General features: G+C 39.8%; 2 protein-coding genes across 15 annotated transcripts in view; both read left to right on the top strand.

Annotated features, from left to right (window-relative positions):
• The window catches only part of spata20 (spermatogenesis associated 20), a 227,575-nt gene extending 219,638 nt beyond the window's left edge, over window positions 1-7,937 (top strand). Inside the window, exon 18 of the transcript XR_014875716.1 lies at window positions 704-7,937. The gene's annotated coding sequence lies outside the window, so the exon portion shown is untranslated. The remainder of the gene's footprint in view (window positions 1-703) is intronic.
• The window catches only part of cacna1g (calcium channel, voltage-dependent, T type, alpha 1G subunit), a 234,357-nt gene that overhangs the window by 39,978 nt on the left and 171,777 nt on the right, over window positions 1-22,602 (top strand). For all 14 annotated transcript variants that reach the window (XM_085170412.1, XM_085170420.1, XM_085170419.1 and 11 more), the window contains one exon: window positions 10,060-10,193. In XM_085170412.1, the coding sequence (XP_085026538.1) occupies window positions 10,060-10,193 (134 nt within the window). The remainder of the gene's footprint in view (window positions 1-10,059; window positions 10,194-22,602) is intronic.

Raw genomic sequence — 22,602 nt, 5'->3', positions numbered from 1 at the left:
GGTGTAACAATTGAGTTTAACATCCAGGCATCCATGAAAACGGAATTTATGACATTTAACGGAGTTAGAAGTTAGCAGGAAGTTGGCTCGCTAGCTTCTATCTAAATATAATATAGCATGTCCTGACTGCGGGGTTTTGGAAACAAATTAAAACGTACAGCTCTGTTATCACTTCCAACATAAATGAAGACAGAAAACTAAACAGCAGTGACGTTTGTAGGGTTACTGAAGTTTGGCTAGCTGGTATATAATGATGTGCTACGTGACCGCTAGCGACACAGCTATGTTAGCATAATATAAAGCTAACTTTTTTTCCACTCAATAAAAGTTAACGTGAGTGTTCTCGGTGGTCAGGAACAAATGTAATCGCATGGCAGGATGCTGTAAAAGGACCAAACTTCAGCCATGAGAACAACTGAGATAATCCATCCACAATACAAGGTTAGTCATTCATATACTGCTGCATGGGCTGGGCTGTAGTTACATCCTAAGGTTTTAAAAACTGAGCTTAAATAAATGATTAGCGGCAATAAAAGCCGAGGGAGGTCAACAGTGGTCACTGACTGTTTTAGGAGCTTTTTGAGATTAAATAGAAGAAAATACAAAACATTAAACATGTTAACAACACAAAAGCCATATTAAACGCAGACTACTTTAGGCCCGGAAGTAGGATTCGTCACGTCATTACTTAACGACCGGATAGGCTGTGTTGGGTGATGAGGTCACCTGGCAAGTTGTTGCTGAACAATAACTTCAGTACAGCTAGCAAAGCCAACACTGCTAAAGTTAGCTAGTTTATGCTAACGCTTGAAAACAATATTTAAAATAAGTCATGTAAAAAAATCGCACCATAGGAGTAGAGGCAGCTCAGACTTGTTCCATTAGTTGCTGTTTTGTTTGACTGCTTGTTTTCCTGAAGCTCTAAATTGGAAGTGAACAGCGTTGGCAAGTTAGCATACGACAATGAGCTCCATCATCTGCATCAATGGAAAATATGCTGGGTTGAAATAAACACCTTAAGATGACTCTTACTGTGAACTGGCACTACAAATAAAATTAATGCACTAAGATTGTCTCTGGCTAGAATTACGTTGCCTAAGGTCTTGCAACTGTTAGCAGGAAGTACCTCAGTTTTGTGTCCTCACTTCAGAAAGTAAGGATAGTTATAGTGTTTGGGTTCCTTTATTTAATTTTAGCAACTACTTCAGCACATACAGATGTGGACCCTTGACAGTGTTATGTCAGCAACAACAGATGTTAACATTACATCCACAAATGCCCCACAAACTGTTTCATAGTTACTAGTTATGGAACTTGGCAACAAAGGAAACCACTTGAAGGTAAAGTTTTTCTTTGGCACACCTGTTCACAGGTCAGTTGGTATCTTACTTTTCAACAGTCTTGTCTGTTTTAAAAGTCATTTGACTCCCATCCTGACACGATGCTCTGCTGAGTATTTACACACAGAGGCCTGCGTTCATGTCCACAAACACATGGTACTGGTATTCGAATCACGCAAAGGAATGCCTCTGCACATCTTGATTACTCGTCAAGAGCTGCGGCACTGCACTCTTGGGTGCAATACTGTATGTAATAACTGCTTTAACACTTGAGGATTTGTGAGTGAGCCATGTCAAGTCATTAGGGAGTGTTTTAAGTGCACTCAACATTGGTGATTAAGTGCACTTAACGCATAAAGGCTCCGTTCAGGGGGTGATGAGAGGGCGTGCAATGTTGGCAACTGCTTGACGCATTGATAACACGCAATCCAGATTGCTGTACTTGCTGATGTCTGTCTGAGCCTGGCGGACACGTGTGTTTACCCCTGTTCTCAGGCAATGTGAGAAGTAACACAGGCATTCACACACACAGGGGGGGCAGTTAAGCTGGTGTGTGGTGCCACTGTTTAGGCTGGGAGGTTCATGAAACACTGAATCCACATAGAAACACAGAGGACAAAAAAATGTGTTATGGGTTTAAGTGTGCCCATAAAGGGGAATTACATCTGAGAGATAGACTCACATGGTGGCATATAAACAAAGTTGAAAGTTATTATAAGCAGGTACATGAAAAATATCATAAACAGCAAGTACACGCATAAATGGACCGTACCATTACCCGCTCATGCTGTCTCACTGTAGCTGCATACGCTATGAGGTGCACTGGGAGACATAATCACAGCAATGGGGGGAGGCAGTGGGACTTCCTTGTGTCACAGAAGGAGGCAGTGGGGGAAAGAGATAAGAAGCAGACAGATGACGGAGATGGAAATTAGTGGTGGATTGCCGAGCAGGAGGAGGAGAAATGCCAGTAGTTCGCAAACAACAGGAATCCAATCCAGATGTTACTGCCAAGAGAAAAAGAATGGGTAAACGCACAAGAAACAGACAGAAGACGAAAAGCTGAGGTCCCAGCTTGGGTTTATTAAAAAAAAAAAAAAAAAAACTTTATTTATAAAAAGAAACACTTTATTTGCAAGTTTGCATGTGATGAAAAGATTAAACCAGTTTGATCACATTTATTTACATCTAGAATGAGGATTTTAAGAAAGAAACTTCGCTTTCCAGTCAGTGGAGACCTGTTGACATTGGTAGTGTTAATTTAACATAAATAAAGTGTAAATATACAAAGGAATAGTTTGAGGATTGTATTGGAGACAATCCAGGACTTTAAAAACATAAAGAGCTTAATTTTCTGCTTCTAAATTGAGGTTATTGTACTCGGCCCTAAAAATCTTAGAAATTTGGCATCCAACCAGATGCTAACTCTGAATGGCGTTGCCTTGATCTCCAGTAACACTGAAAAGCCATTTTTGAAGTCGTTTTGTCCTTCAATGCGGATGTTAAACAAATATGTCGGACTGCTTTCTTTTGTTTCCTGAGCCTGGTTCAGCTGGAGGTTTCTTGCTCATATGGGGTCATATGATTGTTAGGGTTTTCTGTTTTATTTTTATTATTGTTAATGTTGTTATTCCTGTAACAACATTGAACTGTTGTTATGGTGAAGAAAAGTATGTTTGCAGTATTTGTGCAAAGACTGTATATAAAAGATGGACATAGCCACTAGAGATGGAACTCACCAACGATACAATAGCTTCACAATGCTTCACTAATAATGCAATATTCTTGTGATTTCTAACATGTCGCAGTACTTGGAATACTGTACTAACAAATATGCAATTTATTACCTTTTTTCAACTGCAAATGATGTCCTGCCATAAATGTTGCCATAAGACAAAATCAGTCTGATACCAGTCAGCATTGAATGGGGTCAAGTTGACAGTTGCATGCAATCTGTTTCTGATAATACAGCAATTAACTGTGTTATCTAGTCAAAAATCACATATTTGTTGCTGTTTATAATCACAAACATCCACATTTAAGAGAAATTTACATTCAACTGTTACATTTGTGCTCAGCAGATTTCCTGTTCTATAGAAATATAAGCAGAATACAGCCAGTTAAGTTGAGTGCCCTCGACTTGTGCTCATTTACAAAGACTCATTCATACATGTTGGGAATGTGTCTGTATTTATTTTTTAGGTAGCATTTATTTACAAACTTTTGACAACCAGAGTGATCGCAGTCAGTCTGCAACTGTTTGCAGAAAGGTTGCCTCCTATCAGGCAACCTGTTATCATTCTTCTTGCATTCAAAGTGGTTGTGAGTGTGCAATATCCTCAAGCTCTAAATGTTATTTCACCGGAATACAATTTACAGGCAGGTAGCAATTTTTATTTGTAGATGCACAGAGATATCTGTCCTATTTTTTTTTTTTTTTTCATTTGACTGAGCCATTAGCTTAGAGGTAGCTGCGTCAAGCTAAGTATGTCCAGTTTTGGTTTTTTGATTTAACGGATTTAATGTAAGTTTGTGAGTTAGTGGTTGAGACCTCTTATTCATGGTATTCCCAGAGTATTTTAACTTACATGGTCACCATGCAATTAATTTTAAGCCTCAATAATCTTTAATAAATAATCTTTAATTTTCAATAGCTATAAAAATCAATCACCAACATATTAGTCAGACAGGTGAAAACTGCTTTGTATGGCAGTCTTTAAACATTGGATCTGCTCTAAAGTTGGAAAGTTTTTCACAAAAAGAGTCTATGGGGATTGGAACCATCAGAGGTTCATCCCCACTGCCGTCATTCCTCATCCCGGGGGGACGCTTCTTGGATTCATATGAAAATGCTGTGCTAATGCATGCACGGCGTCTGTACTATCATGAACACGTGCATGCAGGCAGAAAAGGGTCAACATTCTGTACATTTGAATATCTGCAATAGGTTTACATTTGACTAATTAATTGCTACTTAATCATAAACAATCCCATAGAGAGAGTTTCAAGTACAAAGCTTTTACAATAGCTGTTATAAACAGTCTGTGTCTGGTTAGTCTTTACAGGGTCTGTCTGGTGCCCAGGAAGTGAAGGCTTTTCCATATCTGGCAGCAGCCACAGTGCTTTGTTTGGAATAAATATAGAAGGATGAAGAGCGTTACCTGCCACCTACGCAATATCAAAAGACAAAGACTTTACAGTACAGCCAGCACTCTTTCTGTTGGCAAATGATCTCTGGAAAATGAAGGGCAAAAGCAGCGTAGCAATGAACAGAATGAGCAACAGCAGTGCATACAAAACATGAATGAAATGTTGGCCCTGTTAGGACTGGTTTTTAAGCTGTGATACGCCCATTAATTGCTTTCAATTTGCCAAAGGATACTGTATGACTCGGGTCTCTACTTTTATTTCAGCCATATTTTGATTTGATTTTCTCACATACCCCACCACTTCCAGCCGCCACAAGTTCTCCCGCTGCCATTCGTTGGTCCATTTCACACTTTTGTGGCTGTCACGCCGAATGAAAGCCAATTTCGTGACGCCCGTCTGAACTGGAATTAGGCCGGATGATATGACATAATTAACTTTTTTGCTTTGTTTTCCCCTAATGTGAAAGTCCCATTATTCTTTGGACGCGTGCCAAAAAGTTTGCAGAGAATTTAAAGTGGGGTTAAAGTATTCTGTCTGTCTCTTTAAGTCTCTTCCCGGGGAGAGGATGCAGTGGAGGGTAAAAATTAGGGAGTGTGTGAGCAGTGAGCCGTTCACCACAGGTCACTGGTGTCTATTCCCTCAGAGGCAGACGCGTTTGTGTGTTCGTGTGTGTGTTAGGCTTCTCTGGTCTCCGCATGGACGTACAGCCAGTGAACCACAGTGACACGGCGCGCACAGAGCGACACATTTTCTTTCTAGTAAACACGCTGCTTTAGAGGAAACCTCAGAGACTTGCTTCGATGTCTGCGATTGATGTAGTACCTGCACGGCTTTGGCTGCATGTTTGGACATCGCATCTCATCGTGTTCATCGAGACCACGCTCCACTGATGTGTAATACAAATTTCGGTAAATCAATATCCAGATTGCAGAGCCTGTAATCGTGTACTGCACCACCAGGACTGTACGCTCCAGTGGGAACGCCTCACGCCAGCGTGTCCTGTTGACTTTGATGAATATGAATGTGTGTGTGTGTGTGTGTGTGTGTGTGTGTAGGCCTGGTTGGATCAAACACTAGAGAAGATTGAGCTGGCTGACATCCGCTCAGTGTCACTTTAAAGAGTCCCCAAAGGCTTGGTCTCATGTTGTATTTGTTCCAGTATGCATGAACACTGTACATTATCATGACTGTGTGCTGTGTGTCTTCAGTTGGATGTGTTGAAACCTGTGTGCGTGTGTTTGTGCGTGTGTGTGAGAGAGATTGGGAGACTTAACAGAGTCATAACAGGGGTTTCTTATGTTACAGACTCTGCAGGCATGCATTGACTGTCTAACGTAAAATAGATGAGTAATTACTCCCCGGTGGAGACAAGAGAAATGGGTCTTTTCAGCAGAATAAAACAGAACGGAGATGGAAAGATAGGGTGTTAGAGGAGAAAGCAATTCAGTCGTTTGAGGCTCAGCGTGGCGGTAAATGTCTCTGCTCTTCCTCATTTCACACAACGCTTGTTTTCTTTTGGTCATGCATCTCGGGTTGTAACATCTGTCAATGGCTGGACCGTCATGTTGTTTCTTCCGACGGGCTGTTGCTCCCTGTTATCTAGCGGCTCTACATGCAAAGCATTTTGGGGCATAAAGACGACTAAAAGGGCACAATGGAGCTTTCGTATGTAGCCTTTATGTAGGCGTACGTAAACCCTTCACAGCTAGTTATGCATGACGAAATCAGAGTAAACGCATAGTTATTTTGAGTTTCACTGGAGTTGTGTGATTCAGCATACAGCACGATGTAATTTTGCTGAAATCAAAATCTCAGGTCAAGTCAACAATAGAAGGCTGAACTTGAAGGGTTGTCAAAGAGATAAATCCTTGTTTATAATGTTTCTCTAATATACATTGTAGTTTTTTGCAGTGTGAATAGTTTCTGGGTTTGGTGACCAAAGGCAACCTGCAGGAAATTTCAAACACTGAATTATGACGAGAGTTCTCTTCAGCTACATGATGGTGTCATTTGAGGCTTGAGGTTGAACTGAGTGAAACTCCTCCTCACGTCAGTGTAGAGAAGTTGAATTACATATATCTGAGATATTTTAATAGAGGATGAAGTGCAGTTTCAACAATACATCTAGGTTTGTCTGTGTGATAAAGAAATGGAATAACTCTTGAGTCAAGACCTCAGAAAACAGTTTCCTGCTGACTGGTATCAAAGCTTTTCGACTAAAGCACGGCGGCCATCTTGTTAATTCTGGTCCTGATTAGAATCTAGAAGCACTATAAAGGACTATGTGTGCCGCGGTATGACAGGTTGCTAACATATAAGTGTGTTATTCTCAGTCAGATCCGCCACTCCTCATCACAGTGAGAATGCAACAAGTACTGTCTATCTTTTATATACAGTCTATGATTGGCCCTATAATTCCTAGTTGATGCTACTGCTCAAAACAAGGCCTCAAGTTTCAGGTCGTAAACAAATGCTCCATGACGATATATCTATATAATCCACATCATACTATCACATGTCAGTTTATGGCCAGTGTGGTCCCTTTCATAGAAGAGTTCCAGCATCCAGACAGTTCAGATTAAATTTAGATCAAACACTGAACACAATGTTTTGGGGGTTTTTTTCTTCTGTCTTTTCTTTTGGGAGATTTTGCATCACGAAGCAATCTGCTCTGAGGCTCGTCTGCCTCTTTGGAGTCAATGAGTGGTGCGTAAAACATCTGGAGTGATGTATGGTCAGCATTAGGGAGTGAACCCGGGGCAGTTATTTGTTCCACAGCCGTCTGATAGGTTGTAACCCTGGAAATAGCAGTGTGACCCTTGTGTGTTGAGCATGGGGCGAGGTTTTGGGGTTTTCTTTATGCAGACTACATGAATGATTTCCAAAAATAGAACTGAATAAGATTTGAAATTGTAAACAGACTCACATGCATCGATTCCCACGTGAATCTCCGCGTTTTACTTGCAGTGAACTTTGGCGCTAGCTTCTCTTTAAGCTAACAGGATTTGATATATTTATACATTTCTCTCTTCATCTTGCAGTGACTCATGTATCAGTGGGTGTCCTGAACCTTGATCTCCTTCCAGAAATTTTCTTGATTTCCTCTTTATTATTTTATTTTACTTGAGCTGTATCCTCCCTCCCGTTCATTTATTTATTGATTTTTATATTTTGAGAGTCAAAGTTCTCTTCTTGTACTTTCCTGTCCTTGTTTTTGTCTGGAGTCCAGTTTGATAATGATTTGGAGTACCGAGGCTCAGTCAGAGAGCCAGACAGATGGTAATGAGGGCAGGAATACTGATTAATGCAATCAGCGGTTTGTTTTGACTGAATGACGTTTCTAGCTCGAGTCTCAGTTAAGGACGAAAAGGTGCATCTTTCTTCACCTTTAGTCAATAATTCTGATGGTAAAAGAGCCAAATGGGACAGGCAAAAGAAAAAAGAAAAGGACGAAAAGGTGGCAAAACCATCATTAGTCCCAGGGTTAATTTTGGATGTCGAGCATCTGAGTTGCTGAAGTGCCCTTAAGCAAAACATTAAATCCTTGGCAGCTCCAAGGAGGTTGTTATCTCTTTCTTGATCCATGGGGAGCCTGACCTTCTAGAGACAAGCTAAAGAGAAAAGAGGATCCCTCTGCAGGAATTAATAAAATATCACGCTCCTGTCAAAGGTTCTCAGTGGGATATTTTTAAACATCAAACATATTGTATGACTAATATTAGAGCCGGAGTCTGGCGTGAATGTTGGCCACTAAAGTAGCAAGAAAGTGCTGTATGGGAATGCAGATAGTCTCCATCAGGAGAACTGTCATGAAGGTGCGTATATAGAAGTGTATTATAGACAAATTACAATTGTCTACAGATATTCACAGACACCGTAGGTTGAAGCCTGCTGATACTTGTAGTTGTAAGTATATTTTCTTTGTTCCCCGGTGTTTTGTTTTGCCATGGTGTGGTGTAGAGAGGATGCAAGAGGAAAGCGAGCCTTTATTGGCTTATTTTCCTCTGAATTCACCAAATCCAAAACAAGAACAGAGATCCAAGAGAACATGAGGAGTGAAAGTGAAAAAATGAAAAAGCACTACGGGGAGTTAAATGGATGATCTGACAAAAGACGAAAAGAAAAGATGTTATATACGAAAGAGATTGATTAGTGACACAAGAGAGGAACCAGACACAGGAGAAAGCAGTCAACAACAGCTGAAAGCGGCAGAGGGAGACGCAGTCAATCACACAGGAGGGAAACAAAAGCAGGAAACCTTAAAACAAAATTAAACGGGAAAGAATTGAGCACTGATTGAGACTTAAAAATTAATAAAAGGGAAAATAAAAACCAACAATCAACAAGAAGGAGGCCAGTCGATGTTAGGGGAAAACAGTGGTTTGAGACCAAAATTATTTCAACCACATTAGTGCTTGGGATCTCATTGGCTTTGAAAATGGATACCAGGTCTGCAATCAGGTCTGCAACCAGTCGCAGTCAGTTGCTGTCTTTAAATCATCTTTGGCACATCAAAAACGCTATAAAACGGAAATAAGATGCAGTCAGTCTGCTGACATTTTGTAATTTATTGGGGTCAAGTTGGCAAATAACAGTGATAATGAGGCAATGGTGCAGTTATGTACAAACATTTGCCAAGCGGATTGTTTTGCTTGCCACCAGGCGGTGAGGTAGATCGCCTCATCTCCTTGCAATCAGTCTCAGACTGTTCCACTTTTTCTCAGTCACAAGGATGTTGCTATCCTATTTTGAACCTAACGGAGCCATTAAGCAAGAATAAATAAATAAGAGAATTACAATAAAATACCAGATCTATAACAGGTTTCTGTTATTTTTGACAATCCTGTCACAGAGAACCACTTCTCTAGCACCTCCATATGGTTATCAGCCATATTTGAGTAAAATATCCAGCCCCTACTTAAGACTTGGTTGTAAAATACTCCTATTTGGTAATTGTCACTGTCATTACATTTCTAACACACTTGTTGTGGGCAAAACACACCTGATTAGGATGTTTAGAGGTGAAGGAGAGATGTCACATCATGATTTGACACAATTACATAGTTAACCTTACTGGGTGTGCTTAAATGCCCTTGTATAATATATAATGGTAACTGTCGTAATATGGACGCATGTAAGCCTGAACTACAGTCTTTCCTAAACCAAACCTAGTAGCCTAAATCTGACATTTAATCTGCTCCCCAAAGGATGAACCATACATTAAGAGATTTGGTGATCCTCAACATTTCAGCAGAAGGTCAAAAGTCAACGTAGATCAAGTCCCAAAATCAAATTACAAATGCAAATCAAAATAAAATGGCCTAGCATAGCATGTTAGCATCACATTAATATTACTCTCTGCAAAAATGAAGACTTTGAATGATGTTTATTTGAAAAACAATGACCATCAATACATATTGGATCTTGGTCCAGTATTTGGATCATCACATTTAAGGTATATTTTCAAAGAAAACTACTGTCAGACATGATTAATCAACCACAGCTTTGCAGTTCTCATAACTCACTTACATCATACGCCTTGTATTTTTGTCTCTTTGTGTCCATGCAGGATTTTGATGACTTCATCTTTGCATTCTTTGCCATCGAGATGGTGATCAAGATGGTGGCTCTAGGGATTTTTGGCAAGAAGTGTTACCTTGGAGACACGTGGAACCGTTTGGATTTCTTCATAGTGTTGGCTGGGTGAGTTACACAATTACACTCGCAAACACAAACACACAGGTGGCCAAGCATAACCGTGCATAAACACCGGAGGCTCGCGCAAGGAGCAGCACGCACACATGCAACAAATTTGGACAATAATCAATGTGCAAGGCGGAATCTGGGAAAGCGGTGACAGATTCAAGAACAAGGATAGAATCTGGGGAGCACAAAAAGATGTTTTGAGCTTCTAGATGTAATTGTGTCACTGAAAGCCAAGACGCTGCAGGCAGAGGATCAAACAGTATTAGATTTGAAGCATGAACCTGGTAGAGCAAGCCTTCTAACTCGCACGAGGCCACGTCCCCATGAGCTTTGCTGGATTTGCCCTTAAATAAATTTACTTTAAGTATTCCGTTAGAGGCTTTTAACATGAAATCAATACCACGAACCCTCTTAAATGCTTTAGTGTTCAGATTGTGTAGAAGCTGATGAATGCATGTCGATTCCTTTTCTGATCATTATTATTTCAACTTTTACAGCACTTACAAATCTGCCCTTGCTCTATAGCACATTTATATACATTTTAATTACTATGTCGCTCATAAAATCAAGCGACACATGCCCACACACCAATGCACACACACTGTAATTTGATTAAACATGTTACAGAACATAGCCCGCTGCTTTCAGTCTGACATTTTCATCATACTACATCCCCCGCTGGTTTATAATGCCATCCTTCTGCCGCAGCTTCTGTTGTCCATCATTGGAAACGGGACACATTTCCTTTTGTGTGTGTGCGCGAGTGCACATTGTCCTTAAGCATATACATATATATATATATATATATGTGTGTGTGTGTGTGTGTGTGTGTATGTGTGTGTGTGCATACTGTATATAGAGATATAGAGAGCGAGATCATTCCCTTTATTTCACACTGAGCTGCTGTTCCACAACTGAAGTGATGCCTTGGGTTACGTCTGCTCTCAGCTCACATTCAGTTAATTCCTGTGGTTTCCTTTCACTCCTCTTCTCTCTACCTGAATCATATACGTGAGTGGAAGCCTTTATATGATTATGGTAAGAGCTGCGTCCTTCTCGGTCATCATGACTCAGGGAGAATCTGATTCAGTGCCAACAGAAGGAACTTGATGGGAAACACCTCAGCGTTTGATACGGAGGCATTTATCTCCTGAGTGATGGGGAGGTCGTTAAAAGCAACTCAGGCTATAGCAGCGGCTGAAACATCCGCGGGGGTGACATTGCATCGTTGCAGGGAAGGCTGTATCCTGTATCCTAGGATATCGCATAGGATTACGCATCTGCTGAAGTATTCCAGTGTGAATTTTTGTATACGATTTTTGTAATAGATAACCCAGTTTATTTTTATTGCTAGTAAAATCTTTTATTATTTTTCCAAGCATACATGGAACAGCAGACATCCCACAAAAACCTGAAACAGAGAGAGACATCTACATAACGGAAACAATTCATTTAATTAATCAGTTGTAAAATTTATGGCCCATATTAAATGCACAATTTTAATTTTAACTGGTTGATTTTAGCTGTGTGTAATAAAAGTAGTGGAATGAAAATCAGGTCCTGCTTTGCATGCAATCAGTTGATTGAAAATCCACTATTAGCTGAAATCACCCGCAAACCTCTGTTGGAGACAAACTTCATTTATGTTCCCAAATTCCGATCAAGGGTTCAGTCAGGATCTCTACATTCAAAAAATGCTTTTTTAAAATTTGTATATATATATATATATATATATATATATATATATATATATATATATATATATATGCAACATGAAATTTAGATTGTGTAAAATGCAGGTTGCAAAGCAGCTTGCAGATATGTAATACCCTATCTGAAGTAATATCTATATTTAGTGGGATGATAAAATTATAACAAGCATAACCTCTGAATTGGAATACATATTGTTATGTGAAACCAGTACAAGTAACTTGAAACTTTAACTTTTGGACTACACTCGAGTATGCACTGTCACAAATCTTGTATGCATTGTGTTTTTGTCCTCCATTGCTGCTGAACTAGAGTATAAAAAGGGAAATGTTCAAAAATCGTGCTAGGATGTATCCTAGGATATATGTGCACATATCACAATCATGGACAGACTGTGATTAAGGTGGTTTGGTCTTGCAGCCTGCCCTCGCAAGTGTTAAGGATCTTGGTTTCCCCCCTCATCACTCTTTACCCTGTAAAAACCTCTTTACTCTGTAATTAATACCGCAAGAATAATTGATGGAAACATTTGGCATCAGAAGAGTGTGTGTTTTTATCAGAGCATGCACAATATGGGAAGTAGCAGAAAACCAGTCTTATTTCCATGTCTGTAGCTGCTGGTGTCTGCACGTATGTCAGCTTACATCACAGAGTGTGGGCGTTGAGTGTATGTTAATATGTTTAGCTGTTTTCATGGGTTCTAGTATTTCTGAACAAATAAAAAAAAAATCTCATCTGTATGGAGAGCCCCCAGACTTGCAGAGACAATGGTAACCAAGGTAACGGCTGGTTGTCGAGCATTTGATATATCCTGGCAACAGTTGTTAAGTCTGTGGAGGAAGGCTCTGATGAACTGTTTGTTTCTTTCCTAGACGATAATTACAGCTAAGCTGCTTTTTCAGCAGGTCTGGACTGTCTTCTGCTAATCACCTCCCTGTCAGGAGGGAATGATGGAGGGATGGCTCCACAGAGCAGGTGGAAGGTGTAAAAAGGCAGATAGATGTGCAGGGGAAGAGTTTCTGGTTTGTGAAAGCAGAGTGTTAAATTGATACCGTACCGCATTTGCATGATAAAGAGGGAGGCTAGTAGATTGGAGCTTTCTCTCTTAATACGTTCAGAATCATTTGCATGGGACTTGAACGCAACAGCATTTGTACAAAATGTGAATGGTCGATGGGTGTTGTTTTATTTCTTTCTGTTTCAGAGCATGAAGGAAAGTCAGTGTAGTTACATTGAATGTGCCAGACCTAACCACAGACCGTATATAAAAGATTGGAAGTAGATACCCTGACATTACCTACTGGTTAGTTAACCCTGGACATTTTCACTGTCACCCTCTTGGTGTTTTGAAATTGAGGGGAAACAGCACGTTTATGTGGTTTTGAGTCTAGTCGTAGTTTGAGTTGAGTTTCTAAACTGGTCATCAGCATTTACTGAGGTTACGGATGACACAATCTGAGGGTCGTTTCCCCACAGACTTCCATACAACAAGACTTCTTTTTGTAACTAGAAGAGTCGTCTCCTACTGGACACTGACATTAATCCTGGTTTAAATACTTTTACATGGAGCATGGGGTGGCCCTGATTGCTATACCGCACAGTCTTTGATTAACGGCTTGTGATTTTCAAGTAGCCGAAGTCATGGGTAATCAACTTCAAAATGAATTTAATATTCAGTTTAATATCACCCAGAGCTGGGTAGCATGGCTGTGTGGTGGTTAGCACTGTTGCCTCTCAGGGGCTGTTTTGTTTGTGTCTGTGTGGGATCTCTCTGGGTCCAAACACACGCACAGGTACGTCAGTTGATGATTCAAAGTTGGCACTCGGTGTGAATGATTGTCTGTTCCTATGTGTTAGCCTTGTAATTGATTGGCAACCTGTAGCTGGGATAGTACTCTAATGCTGAATTGAAGAAGCAGATGAAGTTGATGAATGACCTAATGTTAGCAACTAAGCCCATAAACTCATAAGACAGAGTTTCATGAGGCCAGTGAGGAAAGGAACCCAAGCACTATTTTCCCATAGGCTTTTTGAACTGAGATCTGCTCAGACAGTTTGTCTCTCCACCCAACCCTGGATAAGTGGTAGAAAATAGATGGATGAGATCTATACAACTCATAATTTTTTACAGCTTCCAAGGTTGGCACCTGTTAGTCATTAAAAATAATGGAGTAAACTACTTTGGTGTTGGCTTCACTTTTCAGACCTGGAACATATGCTCATTTTCTATCCTATGCAAGGATGCTAAGTCCATCTTTTACTATATATAGGTTTGTATATTCAATTCAATTCAATTTTATTTCAATGGCGCCAAATCACAACAGTCGCCTCAAGGCGCTTTATATTGTAAGGTAGACCCTACAATACTACATACAGAGAAAAACCCAACAATCATATGAGCCTCTATTAGCAAGCACCTTGGCGACAGTGGGAAGGAAAAACTCCCTTTTAACAGGAAGAAACCTCCAGCAGATATCTGCCACGACCAGTGGGGTGAGAGAAGGAAGACAGAGCACAAGATGAACCAGAAATTAATAACAAAAATAATTCAGTGCAGAGAGGTCTATTACACATAGTGAGTGAGAAAAGTAACTACATAGGTGTATAAGTCCATGTTTCACTAATATCCATGCACCTTTAACCTATCAAACCTAAACTCATCATCATATGTATGGTAACTGTACTTTTAGCCCTGAGAGAACTGATAGTAAACAGGTCAAAGCTCTGCACTATAGTTTGAGAGTCAGCTGTGGAGTAAATTACCCGATAAGGGGGGTGTTTTCACTTATTTATGAATTTATTTATTGATTGCTGCAGTAGAGGCCCAATCGATAGCTAAGGGAGTGCAGTGGCACTTACTGTAGCAGACAGGCTATCCGATCAGTACATCACCCTGTCTTTACACTCTCACTGCGGTGGTGATTCCACCCAGAGAGACACAAAGGAGGTAATGAGGGGAGCAAGGAGAGGACAGGAGGAAGGGCAGACAGAGAAGACGAAGGGAAGCGAGGCAGAGGCAGTCAGGTCGATGCCTTCGTTGGACGCCCTTAATATTTAATCTGGTTTGATGCTTGAAGAGGCTTTGGATAAAAATACTGATACTACTTCAGTTCACCATGGATAACTTTTCAGTGTAACTTATAACTTCTGCTGAAAAAAAGACTTTTTAAATATGCAATTTTTCTGAAATTACCCATAAAGTGGCAGTTAAATGAAATAAAACATGTAATATCTCGCCTTTAATCATGCACTATTGTACACTGCCACAATTGAAGTCAGTACATTGGATTCAAAATCAACATGCTGGCAATGTATGCAATCACTGCCTTCATCCACCGCTAGCGCTCCATCATTTCTGACCTCCACCATTGTGTTACAGCTGCAAATATACTATTTTCTTGTCAGTTACTGTAATCTAAAGCCTTTCTGGTATTCCATGAATAATGGCTGTCCTGTCTACTTTTGATGACAGTCCGGAGGAGGTTCTAATACCCACTTTAAATGACAGATCTGCGTCCACAGCAGAACATTTTAAGCCACTGTCATTGTTATATTCCGAAATACATGACAACACTGCTGGTGGAAGTTGAAGTAAGAGCTGTGAAATTAATTTGCCCCCTGGAGACTACAAACATTTACACCTGTTGATTTGTCATTTCATTTCTATCTTTTGGCACAGTTGAAGGAAGTATTTTAAAAGCACGAAATAAATACTATTTAATTTTTAACTTTATTGGCTCAGCCACACTAGAGTAAAAATAGGATGGCAAGTAGCTGCAGAAACCAACTTGTCCAGATGGTTAACGGTGTTCCACGCTCAACCTCGGGGCAAAGAGCTGGTCAAACGCAAGAATCGTGGTCCAACTTACACTGGCAGCAATCGCTCTTAGGCAGTTTGGCAAAGATTTTCAAATAACTGAATTTATATGTGCAAATTTAATTATATACATTTATAGATACATTTATTACCGAAAAAATGATATATGCATGGATGGATTGGGGCTGGAATACATGGCATCTGCAATCAGTCTCAATGTGCCTGTGCCAATGAGCACAAACGATTGCAAACTGGTTGTATTTTGGTTAGTTTATTTTATAAAAGTGAGATTGCTGAGCTCCTGTGTGATTTTCTAGGATAATTACTAACCTGCAGCAACTATGTCACTATTTGTCACTACATACTGCCTGGACTCTGAATGTAAGCGCTTTATGTGAAAATCTAGTTAATATGAATTTTTTTTGTATGCAGAAACAAGTAGATTTCCAACAGACAGCAACATATTTGCAGTTGTCAGCAATCACAAACAGATTTCATGTAGTTGCCAACTTGACTCCACTCAGTCACAGACCGACAGCAGAAGCACAGTAATTTGGGTTGTGCTGGGATCTCCAACCACCGTCCCCAGCCTGACTGTAGCAAGATGGCCAGATCGTGCCACTTTTTGTGCTTTACATAATGTGCAACCAAGGTGAAATTGACAGAACATCAGAAGGATTTCACGTGTTGTGTCAGTGAGACCAGAAGTAAAGCTTTCAGAAAACCCCAAAGTATGGGCAGGCTTTACCATCATCTATGAGAGCAGGCTTGCAAAAACAATCACTGGCAAACTTGGGAGGCAGAGTGTTATATATATATACATGTAATGTTACATACAATATATAATTTAGAGCAGGATGTGGAATTTATGTATTTATTTTATTAAAAAGGCTTTTATAAAAGCTGTGGGGTTCATGTATATGCAAGCTGAGCCCAAACGGGAGTGACGGCATCTACCTGCTACAGAACAGAGTGGAGAATTAGTCATGAGCAACTTCAGAGATGTAGAAAGACAGAAGCTGTACTGGTATTTTTTGAGCTAGTTTTAGATTGACTGGACATTTTCTCCCCCTTTGGTTCTGACTAGATATGCAAGGCTTAAAGAGATGTTCATTTCAAGGTTATGGACTCTACTAGAGGAGCTTTGGTCGACTGGCAGATCATTAAGAAAATCCCTATTCATCATATCTATGGCCTCAGGGCAGCATTTATGTTATCCCACTGTCTGACACAAGCTCCTCTGATAGGTCCCCCTCGCAAACAAAACATCTGAATAGTGGCTGTGTGCCTGAGTTGACCACATTAAGGATATGACATCTTGCAAAGACAAAAGCAGGAAAAATGGAGCTTTCAAATCACTATAAAGTCTGAAAGCACTCGCACATAGTGTAACCTCAGTGTTTTAACAGAAAATAAGGAAAAGCGTAATAGTTCCATTTAAGCAGAGTAGTATAAAAGAAGCCCGCATTTACAGTCAATTACAAGAGGCTGTCCTTCCGATGAAAGTCAGAGGAGTCAAATCTATTCAAATAGTAGAGTTCAGAAAACATTGTGCAGTCTACTAGCCATTATCTTGACCACAATCAATCCATAAAGGTAATTATATGGAGGTATCACTGTGCTGATGCTTTAAAATGCAAGCTGAGCACCTTTAACTGGCTTTAAATACTTTAAAGCATCCGCTTGGATTTCAGACTTCACACTAAAAAGAAGAGAAGAGAGAGAACCACTTTTTTCCCTGAGCATCGACTGCTTTCTTCTCGTTATGATTTATTGATGACACTTTGGATCCGTTCCAGCTGACAAAAAAAAAGAGCGTGAGGATGGAGGAGATAAGGCGATGTGAGGCACAGAGAGAGGTGGCTGAAGATGTCTGGAGGGAGACAAAGTGAGAAAGGCCGATGGAGGGACAGACGTTGGAAGAGGTCAAAAAAGTAAAAAATAAAAAACACTCAAGGTGAAACAGGAAGACAAGCATTAGTGAGCGAGTTGGTGAAGAAGCTGGATCCATTTTTTAAACCTTAATAAAGTTTTTTTGTTACAATTTTAAATATGCTCATTTGCTTTTGAGAAAATCGATATCAGCTTCACACCTTTGGGTTCAGCACAGACAAATGAAGCGTTCCTCGTTGCTTTGATTTCAATAAATTTAGTGTGTACGGTTAGGATGACTGAGCGTAGGCGAGCTGATTAACTAGTATTCTAGCCACGGGCCTAAATACTAATAAGCATCCCTATCTGTGAGGAACACAGGCATTTCTACCTTCATGTGAAATAATTTCCCATGCTTAAATTTTCAGTTAATAAGCCTTTCATGGAGCTGTGCTGCTGCCAGTTATTTGGTGCCTTTAAGGCATCTTCTTTTCTTAAGCTCATATTTTGAATGATGTTCTGTTCAAGTTAAATATTTTAGTGATTATTATTATTTAGAGCTTCCAGCAAACCAGAATTTTATCATTCAAATCAAATTCATCATTCTTATCTTTTTTCTTTCAGTTCATGACTGTATGGGAACTTATGCTAGCTGTCACAGGGTGAAAGGCAGGAAACGTACTGGATAGCATTCATGCTATCAGAGGGCTAACACTCACACTTATTAAATAATCCCATTCATACCGACAGGCAATTTAGAACCACCAGTTAACCCAACACACATTCCCACTTTCAGAACCAATTTGTTTGCTGACCATTTAGGTTTATAGGAATCATAAGCTAGGAAGCATGTATATGACGCTCCAAGCTAGCTATTTTAAGCTAATTTTATCTCACTTTAAAGAATATAAAAACCATGATACCATTAAGTGAAGCCCACAGTAGTTCACAGCATTGCCAGAAATGAAATCTTTCTGTGTCTAACATACCCCTTTAAAGCTTTTTACTATGTTTCTTGCGATTATTTTTATTCAGACTTCTTAAAACCTACTGTAGCCAGATACGCTGCTAACCTTTACCGTTTGGACCTGCATCAAAGGGTGGAGAGGGGAAGAAGAGAAAGAGATGGAGACCTCTGTAATGTTACATAAATCAGGCCTTTAATTCCTTTCTTACATGGAATATGAACAGAATGCATCACACGCACAGTTTAAAGCGGAAAGCTCGACTGGAAAGAACAGCAGCTCTCCGCCTCAGATTTCAGCTTAAGCATCACTTAGCCTCGAATGCAGTGCACGCTGTGATCTAATAAATGAAGACGTCTCAGAGAATCTTTGCCAAGTAGCTTGAATGCTTCAGCTTTCAGAGGGCCGGCTCGATTAGCATGTTTTTGCCATTATCAGGTGTGAATTTCATGGTATGCTGGGACTTGGAGTATGTAAACATGAGTGATGTTGTAACAAAAATTCATGAATCTTCTGCAGTTCAGAAGAAGTTGAGAAATTGTCAAATAAGGTTGATTAGGAGCCACTGTGTACAGAGGAGTTATTTGACGGCAGCGGCGCCTGCAGATGGAGCAGCGGCAGCAGCAGAGAGGAGCAGCCGAGGTTCAGAGCTGAAGATGTTGCCCACAGCAGCACAGGACAGCTGGAAATATGTCAGAAGATAATTCCAGTGTGCATATTTCAAACTAATGCGTCTATTGCTAGAAACAAGACACGGTAAAACGAATAAAATGCTGTACTTGTGGGGTGATCGTGGCTCAAGACTTGGGAGTTCGCCTTGTAATCGGAAGATTGCCGGTTCGAGCCTCTGCTTGGACAGTCTCAGTCGTTGTGTTCTTGGGCAAGACACTTCACCTAACGCCTACTGGTGTTGGCCAGAAGGGCCGATGACGCAATATGGCAGCCTCGCTTCTGTCAGTCTGCCCCAGGGCAGCTGTGGCTACAACTGTAGCTTGCCTCCACCAGTGTGTGAATGGGTGGATGACTGGGTGTGTAAAGCGCTTTGGGGTCCCTAGGGGGGACTAGTAAAAGTGCTATACAAATACAGGCCATTTACCATTTACTCGTACACTTATGGTGTTACTCCTGTAACATATTTCTTGGATTGATATGCATATCTGGCTAATTGTAGTGGGGACAAGGCACATCTACAGTCACAGCAAGGTTACATGTACAGCGCTTAAACCAAACAATCTACTTAACCATCACTTCTGGTAAACACAAGTCCAGCACACCTCCCTAATCCAGCTAAAATTACAAATCATCATCTACAGATTTATGTTCATTTATAGCTTAAATGAACCCAGAGACACAAGACTGATTAAGTCGAGCTGAGCAACACCAGCTGTACCTCCAGATGCACATAAAACTGATTTAACTTGTGTTACATTATAGCACTTTCTATACAGTATAGCACAGAAGGCACATTTGAATCTTGCACTCTTCGTGTAATATAACAGTTCGAGAGCAAAAGCAGACACAGAAAGGGCATCCATGAACAATAGTGGCCATTAAACAAACTGATCGCTGTCCAGCAGCAGGTCTCCCGGACTCTCCCTCCTCCATCTTTCTATGAGCTTGTGCTTAACAGCATCAGGACTAGACTGTCCTGACTGTCCTTATCCACCTGGGTTCTCCTCCATTAGCTAGATTATTTCCCCACTACAAGTGGGTCAGCAGATCGGCCATAGATTATCAGTCAGAGGGAGGGAGAGGAGGGAGAATGGGAGTAAGGGGAGGGATGCTGGAGCTGAAAAAGGTTGAGTTGAGATGTTTTATTGCTTCGTACTGTAGGGATAAATCCAGTCGCAAGACTGTCCCCGTATTATCAGCCAAAGTAACATCGTGTTAATGGAGAGGAGGATCCTGTGTCCTCTGTTGTTTCACCTCGTGTTCCTAAATTAAATCTGCTTTCATTAGTCATTTGTGGGAAATCCTCTCTGTGCACAGAAGGTAAATGCTCTTAGAGAGGAGTAAAAAAACAACAACAAACAGTTTCCTAAACAGCCTTGAGCAATCTGACCGTGAACTCACTGAATGTTTTACAGTATGATGTTGTGCTTTGGCGGCCAAGAAGGGTGATTATCATGAAATGACACTGGTTTTAATAAATGAATGAATATGCTTGTTCTGTTATTTTCTGAGGCACTGTTGATTCAGTTTTCTCTACATGGATGCGGTTGCACCAGTAATTTTTTAATCCACAAACAAACTAGAAGCTAAATTTGTATTTAAGTTTAAGGTTAAACTGAATATATAAGATGAAATATGCTTAGAATTGCACATAGGTGTATGTGTGTTGTATTGATGTGCGATGCTGCATCAATACAGGGCCGGTAATACCCACATCTATACTTTTATAAAGACAGCTTATGTGTCATGATTAATGAGATAAATCATCATTGATGATCAAATTCTGAACACATTTTAATGACCACCAAATCAGTGTGATCTTTATTTTGCACAATAATTGTTTAACACAACAAAATACAGCTTATTTTAAAATCCTCCCAAGCACTTTGGGTCAAGCTCTGTTGTTTAAATGTGCTAAAGGTTATAAATAAAATAGAGCATAGTGCATGTTTGAGATGACATGAAATATTTATCTCTAAAATCCAACCCTTAAGTAATTTGATTACATGTAACTTTACCATGTAGTTTTGTTACATAAATCAAATGCAAAACGTTAACTTTAATGAAATCTGCTCAAATGAAATTCACTTGACTGTTATACAGTTAGTCTATATCAACCACATGTTCTTTAATGATGAAATATTACAATAAATAAACCTTTGATTTTTTGTATGTCAGTTTTTATTCAAAATCATTGCTTCATGTTTGAGTGAGGCAGAGTGTAAAGTGTCATATAAAGAGCGGCACAATCATTTATGTGTGTTAAGTCTGTGCAGTGAGTCCAGGCTTAAAATAAACATTAGAAACCAGATGTGCCATTGCATTGTTGAGAGTTGCTCCATGAGGTATTAAAGATTATAATTACTGTGGTTATAAAAATTATTCTGGTAATTCTCGTCACAATGGGCAAATATGTTGCTTGAAGACAAAAACATTCATCTCGGTAAACACTCATAAACAACATTTTCTTTAGATTTTGTCACCACGACTTCACGGTACTCAAACTGAAAGAGTTTACAGCTCCAGCTCGTCACTTTTCTTTTGTGCCGTGAAAAACTAGATTGTAAACTGTACAATTTGCTGACATCAACATGCAGGATTTGTGTGCCTGTAATTTAAAAGACTGACCAATGACATTTTTAGAAAGAAAAAGTTAATAAGATAGTGTCTACCAAAGGATGTGCTGCAATTATAGGTTTTACTAGATAGAAATCTTTGTGGACAGACACATTATTATGATAACAAGATGCTTTTATGCAGTTTTCCCTTTGTGCATCACCACAGTCGATTTTAGATCAAACAAATGAATACGTGAAATGCAGATTTTCAGCTTTAATACAAAGACTTTTCACAATATTTAGAGGCTCTAAAGTAAATGAACAATTGTCTGACAACCAGTTTCATGGTCAGGTTCCTTTTTTATTTCATGACAAAAAAAGCTGGAGTTGATTTGCAGAGCTGAATTTGTGCATTATGCATTTGTGCAGAGTATGTGTGTGTTTGAGGGGCCAAATCAACAATCCGGTAATCTTAAAAAGACTGAAAGTACTCGCCAGCTCAGCAACTGAAAGGCACGAAAGACACCAGAAAACAACAATTAAAAATATAACAATAAAAAAAGGTTTTTGGAGAGAGCGACAGTAAAAACACAGCACTCTATTTTTGTAATATATTTATTCATATACCTTTTTAAAGTGAGCCCTATCCCATTTCCATTAGCAGAAAGTCTAAAAGTTAGACTTCTAATTTAGACATACCAACTCTGGAGCGTCCAGGAGCAACATATTTAATACCTATCCTGAAGCAGTTCTCTCACTAAGATCAAGAGACAACAGAAAACAACTGAAGTGCATAATGACAGAATTATTTC

Source organism: Neolamprologus multifasciatus, chromosome 8 (genome assembly GCF_963576455.1).
Source record: "Neolamprologus multifasciatus chromosome 8, fNeoMul1.2, whole genome shotgun sequence".
In the NCBI taxonomy this organism is placed as follows: Eukaryota; Metazoa; Chordata; class Actinopteri; order Cichliformes; family Cichlidae; genus Neolamprologus; species Neolamprologus multifasciatus.
The sequence above is the reverse complement of the archived record's forward strand: the minus strand, read 5'-3'. Positions and strand labels throughout refer to the sequence as shown.